The sequence below is a fragment of the Salvelinus fontinalis genome, chromosome 24 (genome assembly GCF_029448725.1).
Source record: "Salvelinus fontinalis isolate EN_2023a chromosome 24, ASM2944872v1, whole genome shotgun sequence".
In the NCBI taxonomy this organism is placed as follows: Eukaryota; Metazoa; Chordata; class Actinopteri; order Salmoniformes; family Salmonidae; genus Salvelinus; species Salvelinus fontinalis.
This window is the reverse complement of record NC_074688.1, coordinates 36466849-36475769: the sequence shown is the minus strand read 5'-3', so window position 1 is coordinate 36475769 and position 8921 is coordinate 36466849. Positions and strand designations below refer to the sequence as shown.

Here is an 8921-nt window from a genome sequence, read left to right as displayed (position 1 = left end):
TGGCTTCCGGGTTGGAGGCGCGCTGTGTTAAGAAGCAGTACGGCTGGTTGGGTTGTGCTTCGGAGGACGCATGGCTTTCGACCTTCGTCTCTCCCGAGCCCGTACGGGAGTTGTAGCGATGAGACAAGGTAGTAATTACTAGCGATTGGATACCACGAAAATTGGGGAGAAAATGGGATAAAAAAAAATAAAAAAAAATCCAATTATAAACCAAAAGTAGTGTGAAATGCACTCATAAGCAACATGCAACAATGCACACATAAGCAACACTCATAAGCAACAGAGGCTTTTTGTTGTTGTTGCTGGTGTTCTATAAACCCCCTTGCTCTGCCACTAACTTGCACACATCGCCCTTGTGCGGCAATGTTTGCAAACATAGAAAGGGTCTATATGGCACTGAGTATCCCGGATTTATATTTACTATGTTACGTCTAGTCTATGAGACCAGGCTGGTCATGTGTGTAAAAATAGCTGCACTATTGTACTGCACTGTTCCAATATGGGACCAGGTCATTAGTTCAGCTCACATGTCATCAGATTTGTACAGGGACTGCATCACTGCAAGGGATCCAGCCAGCCAGGGCTGAAGAGTTGATGACTGTCAACCCAACTCTAATTAGGGCTACTTCAGGCACGAAGCGAAAAAACTTCACAACTGCAAGAGGCATCGTAAATATGTGGACACGTTTCCTTTAAAACTCCCCCCTCCCGGGTTGACAATTGTAGCGGGTGTGACGTTTCCCACATCTCGTCGGCTAAGGAAAATATGCTGTTCTACGCCTTCTAATCCGGAGAATTTCAACCTTGTAATGAAATTGTAACCAAAGAGGACAGCTATGATTTCATAAACTCAATGGAACATGGAAGTGTTCCCGTCATTTCAACATCCATCCAAAAAGAACAACAGAACGTCTCGACAGGAACGTTTGGGTTTTGACAGAGCTTTCGACCGAAGTAGCAAGTTATCATTGCCCTGACTGAACCGCGAGACAGTTTGGTAGGATCATTCAGAACCCCACACTGCTTATGACTAGACTACAACGTAACTAGCTCTAACTAACATTAACATCATTCTTAGAGCCACGTTAAATTGATAGCACTGCTGTCATTGTTATAGTGTATCCATAATAGCACGGCTACAGATTTGATAGCTGGCTACATTCTATTTTTTGTCTGTTCGTTCGAACAAGAATAGCACTGATTTACCCCGTTTCTTACATTGACGGCATATTTTAGCCCACAACTTTTACTACAAAACCAGTGAATTGCACGTTATGTTTTGATACGTTGCAATATATTATGCGATAGGCCTAAGCTGCTATTAGTTTAGTTAGCTACAATGTCTGTAATATCACGGAGCTTGCTGGTGTCTACTACGAGCAAGCCAAATGACAACGTGTCAATAGCGTTGTGAAGATGAATCAATAACATTGTTCATGTTTCCATATATTATCGTATCAGTAGACCAACTGCAAGCCTACCCATCTCGCCCTTTCCTGGCCTGGGCTAACCGCCACACAGTGACAGGACTGTCTGTGTCGACTGCTGCCCAGATGCCCGGTGGAGGATGCCTTCGCAACAGCTAGGTAGCTACTAGCCTCTCTGGGAATGATGATGACGCTGGGATTTATGGGTTGGAATTAAAGGGAACAACTGTCATTTCAACGTTTTGGTGGAAACAGATTCAGCCGTGCTATTTATTCCCTCCCTCACAGTAGCCTCTTTTTTTGGTGCGAGACTAGAGCAGTGGTTCCCAACAAGGGGTACTAGGCCTGTCCACAGGGGGTACTTGAGAAGATTCATGAGACCATAGGTCTCGTGGTAAAATGAACATGAGGGGGTGCTTCAGGGTTACTCCAGGCAGAGCAAAATTCAGTTGGTGGTGCAGTAAGCAAAAATAGTTGGGAACCAGTGGACTAGAGCAGCCCATACAATATTGTATTGTCCAACAACCATTTAAAGACTTTGCTATTAATCTATTGAAGGTTAAAGAGACACTCATTAAATGAACTACCAATATGACATTTCTTAGTAATAATACTAGTATGATAGTAATAATCCAGTAGTTATTAGCATAACATTATGAGAGACTTATACTGGAGATTCAACGCTTGCTGACTGACACTCCTGGTTCCACCACTTTGCATGGCATCTTTGTCAACACTTTGCATTGCATCTGATCTGAGCGTTAAGGAAAAAGAATGGATCCTGTGAAATAAGAGTCCATGATGTAGTGTCTTTAAAGCCTTGAGCTTCCACCTCAATGTTTTTCTTTGTATGTTAGTGAAGAACGTTAGCGGACTGGTTTTAAGTGGTTTAAATAGATCTGACACAGGCAGCTAAAGTATTCTCTAAATTGTTCCAATAGTGAGTGAGCCACAACCTCTCGCTTGCTCTACAAAAAAGTACACCTCTTTGCTGCCTCAGACTTACACCATGCCCAAGCTGGATGTGCGCAAATTGATTTTGTCCCCCCACACCGAACAAAATCACGACACGCAGGTTGAAATATCAAATCAAACTCTGAACCAATTATATTAATTTGTGGACAAGTCGATTATGAAAGTTAGTTGCCAATCGCCATATAAAGTCCAAAGAAGAAAAAGCCTGGAAGGAGGAGAGATGACTAGAAATGATTCGGTTGACCGTTTTATGTGTGGATTAATTGTCGGAGTAGAGGACCTTATAGGTAAAATAACAACTCACTGTTTATATCCCAGGACAAATTAGCTAGCAACAGCAAGCTAGCTAACTAGCTAAATTGCCAGAAATGTTTAATGCTTTTCGACCTGTCCCCAAATGTATATATTTGGTTCAGAGTTTGTTTTGATATTTCAACCTGCGTGTCGTTTATGCGTTTGGTGTGGGGGGACAAAATACATTTGAGCATCGTGGGCACACTCGCATGTCTGCTTTGGGCATGGTGTTAGACCAGCTCTTAGTGTTGAGACCACATTCTCAAGGACAAAGAGAGCACATAATTATAATTTACAATTGAGTCAGTCTGATAATACATTTAGCTGGTAGTATTTCAATGTCAACGGTCCATTGATATTCAATGTCAAGGCATGGTCTCTTCTCTTTTCCCTGTGTGTGGCTGGAGGTTGAGGTTGCCATGAGTGAACCTGCTCAAAGGTTAAAGAATACGATTGCAATAGAATGAATAACTGATCTTTGAACCCTGTCATTACCCTGGCCAAACATCTGAAACCCTACCTCTTTAAAGAGTATCTTAAACAATACCACAGTGGATTTAACAAGTGACATCAATAAGGAATGATAGCTTTCACCTGGATTCACCTGGTCAGTCTATATCATGGAAAGAGCAGGTGTTTTTAATCTTTTGTATACTAATACACTACTTCATGAAAGGTGTTAAAAATATAGCTATTACCTATCCTATCTTTTCAGATGCTTAGGGGCTAGGTGTTTAGGGCTCGATTTGGGAGGGACCATCAGATTAAGGAACACTGTGAACTAGTGACTGACCTTAACCTCTAACCTCCTGGTTAACCCTTTCAGACATGGAGGTGATGACACCCCTCATCGAGAACCCTGGAGGAGGAGGGCAGGAGGAGGAGAACTCTGAAGAGGACCAGGATCCAGAACTGCTGCCTGTCAGACACTATGAGCTGGGCAACAGCCACCAGGGCATCACGTAAATTAACACACCTCTCAACCATGAAACACTTCAAATGCCAGATTCTGAAACGTAGAGGCACTCTCTATTAGTGGTTAGAGTTGTTGTACTGCAGGTCTGTGATAGTGAACACTGAGGCCCATCAGGAATTGAGTTTGACTCCCATGCCATTCAAGATCAAATTACATTGGTCTCAGAGTGGAACCCTAATCCGAACCCTCTCTGTGTTCCACAGGTTTACTCAGGCTCTCATCCACCTGCTGAAGGGGAACATTGGAACTGGGTTGCTGGGTCTTCCCCTGGCAGTACGCAACGCAGGGGTCATAGTGAGTAACTTATGTCGCACTAGGATATTTACATTTTAGTAATTTAGCAGACGCTCTTATCCAGAGCAACTTACAGGAGCAATTAGGGTTAAGTTCCTTACTCCAAGGGCACATCAACAGATTTTTCACAGAGTCGGCTCTGGGGTTCAAACCAGCGACCTTTCGGTTACTGGTCCAACGCTCATCCCCACTAGGCTACCTGCCGCTTTACACTTTGCACACCATAACACAAACAGGGCTGGGTCACACTTTACATTACATTAGTGTCCTTGTGTACTGCTATAAGTACATTGTAAGATTGTTTATTTTTTTCTACTGAATAAACCAAAACAATCTCTTGTGAGAGTCAAGGCAGAGAAAAGGCTGGGAACCCACTATATTGGCAAAGAAGTGTTTCAGAAAACTTGGCCTTGGTTGTAAAGTTACTGAGAGAACTTGCGCAATGTGTCATGCCTACAGCATTGCGTTATACATCATTGAAATTGGTTGGTAAAAATGATTGGGATTCGCTAATGCTTTAACAGAAAAGCAAGGCAAGAAACAGTAATGGACTGGGCATGAATATGGGTTATGCATAAATATGTATTACATGATCATCTCTGATCTGAATGTTCTTTGGAAGTAATTATATAAAACACATGATAAGATCATTCTCACGATTCCATTGTTTGATTTAACCAGCAATTCAGTTTGTGTGTTTTACTGGACCAGTCTGTACAATAGAGGAGCAGAAATTAACACACCTTGTACAAATGAATACACACATAGGCATTAAGCTCCAAGCCTTCAGGTGTGTTAATGTAGTGTTGTGGAAGAGTTAGGAGTCATTGTAAGTGGTGTCAGTGGACCTGCTAGACTCCTCTGTCTACAGACAATGATTCCCTGCTGTGGATCCTGGCTCATGTTAAGTTGATTTGGGGTTTTATATTTGGGCCTCTGTGTCATATAGTTCAAAGGTCATAGTAAGTTGTATGTAGACTTGTATGTTTATGGACCTGGTTTGCCCCTGCTAACTGGGCAGGGCACACAATTGTTATCTCTGAGTATTACACATGGATGTGAGTGTGCAATTACACATTCATGTGTCTGTTTGTGTCATGGATGTGATATCAGATGAATATTTGAATCTGTAGATTGCTGCAGTTTCTTTTCTGAAGCAAGGCCTGCTTAATCAGCTAGTGAGGTGTTCATCAAACTAGTCTCCACCACCAATGCTTCAGCAACATGGTACAAACCTGCCTGTGTGTCTGCCTGCTGTGCAGCTGTGGCACTGGCTAGTGGCTGATCTCAGATCAGTTTGTCTCATATCTTTCCTGTGAATCCTCCATTTGCTAAACGGACAAAGGAGGATATGATCAGGCTAGACAAATGTCATTATTTGAAAGGACAATCAGGTCAATTTGTACACTTCAGACTAATCTCGTCTACCAGCCGGCTCTGTTGCAATTGAGACTGAGAACGAGGTTAGCTTCAGACCAACAGCAGGCACAGATCACTTGTCGTGTAAAATGACTAAATTAGACATGCTATGCTGTTTTTACTTAGAGAATTGTCCTTTGTTTAATGCTAGTGTTTTTTCCCTGATGCAGGCTTGTTGTCTTGTATGACTTAGTTATAAGTCTGGGCGTACAGATAAGAGCCGGGTGCGACTGCACTGTGTAACATCCCGTTTGTACTGTCTGTAGGAACTCCTCTGTATGGAAACATGCAGGAAGGAACAGACAATGGTGGCAACATCATCTATCTTAATCTACACAGACAAGCTAAATGCCTTTCAAACACTATGTTCCTCACCCTTGTTTGCAGACATCTGCTAACTGCCACATAGACAAAGAGGTTGGACTTTTCTATAAAAGCTGAGAGAGAACTTGTTCGTAGCGCTTTCAACTCTGACTGTTCTTAGTGATGGTTGATTGCTTCATTCTTGCAAATCTTATATTAAAGTTGTTGTTTGAAAGAATCTGCAGTCTCTCTTCCTATAGAATGTGTCTGACACGGCTACCATACCAGTGAAACAGTGATAGCCTGCATGTCACATTTATGACGTTGCCGGCGTTACATTGCGTTTGCTCGACTTTCCCCACAGAATCGGCAGGCTCCATAGACTAGATGATGTTCCAGTGCTAGTATTGTATCTAGGTTGAGAAGGGAACCAAAATGTTGTTGTGTATCCTCTTCCTTAATTTCCCCTCCTTTATGCTGTCTCATAATGATGGTGTGATCATGTCACATGACAGAGAGATCTTGTGTGTGAAGGACAAAACTGAACAGGGCAAAATTACTATTAAAATAACAATCACAACACCGTTATGTGAAATGATGTTTTCCGTGACATACATAGAATATCACAGCGCTATCCCACTACTGGGTGTGTGTAATTTAGAAGTAGCCTATTTCTCAGGGTTATATCTGATGCTTTTGCACTACTATGGACTGATGTTTGCTGTAGTGTTCCTGTCTGGTTTCAGTTGGTGTTGACGTTACTGTCAGTATGTTCACAGTCTGTTCTTTGTGTGTGTTTATTTCTCCAGGTGGGGCCTCTTTGCCTGGTGCTGATGGGTGTGGTCTGTGTTCACTGTATGCACATCCTGGTTAACTGTAGCCACCACCTGTGTGAGAGGTAATAACACACACACAGCATGCCCTTAGCAGCATCCTCACTGACAAGCCCCTCGTTAGTCATGGTGTTTCATATGTCTCATTGTGTTTACAATTACATTAATAAAAACACTTAACCGTCAGGGACCCAGCTGCTCTGTCGACTCATGCTGTCTCTCTCTCTCGGTCTCTATTTTTCTTCTGTATCTGTCTCTCTTCCTTTCTGTCTCAGAGAGAGAGAGAGAGAGAGAGACAGAGATGCTTTTTATTGTCTAAATCCATTTTAGTGCTGAGAGCAGAAAACAACCAGCTAGAGGTCTTTACAGGTCCAAAAAGTTGGATCTGTGGCTTTCCCACCTGAGCCCGATATGCATAAATAATAAAATAAAATATTGAGACCTGTTCTGAATGTACCCGAGGACAGACAGACCTGTTCCGTAAAGGCCCGGGGAAACATACCCTTGCTGGTTTGCATCCGAAAAACCTGTTCAGATCCAAAAGAAGGGGAGAGAGAAAAGGAAACCTCCAAATCGGTGCTGCCATGCCATCAATAAACAAGTGATATTGGCCAAGTGATCTGCAGCTACGTGTCCTTAATGTGTAACCTACTCAAAACATTATAGTCTGTTATATTGGTTTTTACTACCTAAAACAATAGTGGTCCACCTTACGGTTCAGCTGTCCGAGATTTGAGCGATAAATGCATCAGTGCATTGCATATATATAGTGTAGGCCTATATGCCTAGGCTTCCACTGTGTGATATTCATATTTACTAAATAAATATTAAAAGAGAGAAGCTTAGTCCTAGAGACACAGAGAGAAGGAAAGAGATGCTGGCGCCATGTTCCCGACATCGACATGGATTACTTACTTTATACTTGTCAGGCTACTACTGCTATTCAGATATAAATCACATTTTATTTGTCACATGCGCCGAATACAACAGGTGTAAGAACTTACCGTGAAATGCTTACTTACAAGGTCTTAACCAACAATGTAGTTTGATGAAAATATATTAAAAAAGTAACACTAAATAACAATGAGGCTATATACAGGGACTACCAGTTCCGAGTCAATGTGCGGGAGTACAGGTTAAAAACAAAGGGGGGTAGAGTCTTATGGCTTGGGGGTAGAAGCTGTTAAGGAGCCTTTTGGACCTAGACTTGGTGCTCCGGTACCACTTACCGTGCTGTAGCAGAGAGAACAGTCTATGACTTAGGTGACCATTGTTTTGGGCCTTCCTCTAATAGCCCCGTGTATATAGGTCCTGAATGGCAGGAAGCTTGGCCCCAGTGATGTACTGGGCTGTACGCACTACCCTCTGTAGTGCCTTGCGGTCAATGCCGAGCAGTTGCCGTACCAGGCGGTGATGTAACCGGTCAGTATGCTTTCGATGGTGCAGCTGTAGAACCTTTTGAGGATCTGAGGACCCATGCCAAGTCTTTTCAGTCTCCTGAGGTGGAAAAGGTGTTGTCGTGCCTTCTTCACAACTGTCATGGTGTGTTTGGACCATGCTTAAATCAAATTTTATTTGCCTTACTGTGAAATGCTTACTTACAAGCCCTTAATCAACAGTGCAGTTCAAGAAGAGTTAAACTATTTACCAAATAAACTAAAGTAAAAAATTATAAGTAACACAATAAAATAACAAGGCTATGTAAAGGGTTACCGAGTCAGTATGTAGGGGTACAGGTTAGTCTGTAATGTGTACATGTAGGTAGAGGTGAAGTGACTATGCATAGATAATAAACAGCGAGTAGCAGCAGTGTACAAAACAAATGGAGGGGGAGGGTCAATGTAAATAGTCCGGTGGACATTTGATTAATTGTTCAGCAGTCTTATGGCTTGGGTGCTAAGGAGCCTTTTGGTCATAGACTTGGTGCTCTGGTACTGCTTGCCGTGTGGTAGCAGAGAAAACAGTCTATGACTTGGGTGACTGGAGTCTCTGACAAGTTTTTGGACTTTCTTCTGACACTGCCTATTATATGGTCCTGGATGGCAGGAAGTTTGGCCCCAGTGATGTACTGGGCTGTACGCACTGCACTCTCCTCTAGCGCCTTACAGTCAGATGCCAAGCAGTTGCCATACCAGGCGGTGATGCAACCGGTCAGGATTCTCTCGATGGTGCAACTGTAGAACTTTGAGGATCTGGGGATCCATGATAAATCTTCTCAGTCTCTTGAGGGGGAAAAGGTGTTGTCGTGCCTGTCCAAGCTGGCTCTTAGATGGTGACAAGCAAGGGAGACAACACTTTGGCAGTTAAGGAGTAATAAAGTATAAAACTACAAAGGAAAACTAACCTGTGAAGTGTGAAAGTAAGCATGTGAAGGGAGTAATGGAGATACATGGATGAAGG

At 42.7% G+C, this 8921-nt stretch overlaps 1 protein-coding gene across 4 annotated transcripts in view; it reads left to right on the top strand.

The window, feature by feature from the left end:
• The first annotated feature begins 703 nt into the window (after positions 1-703).
• Positions 704-8921, top strand: part of slc36a4 (solute carrier family 36 member 4) — a 230844-nt gene continuing 222626 nt past the window's right edge. For 2 of the 4 annotated variants that reach the window (XM_055880595.1, XM_055880598.1), the window contains exons 1-5: positions 708-997; positions 1462-1586; positions 3523-3658; positions 3876-3966; positions 6498-6586. In XM_055880595.1, the coding sequence (XP_055736570.1) occupies positions 1568-1586; positions 3523-3658; positions 3876-3966; positions 6498-6586 (335 nt within the window). In that variant the 5' untranslated portion in view covers positions 708-997; positions 1462-1567. Of the gene's footprint in view, positions 998-1461; positions 1587-3522; positions 3659-3875; positions 3967-6497; positions 6587-8921 lie in introns of all 4 variants that reach the window. The other 2 variants (XM_055880597.1, XM_055880596.1) reach the window with 2 other exon arrangements.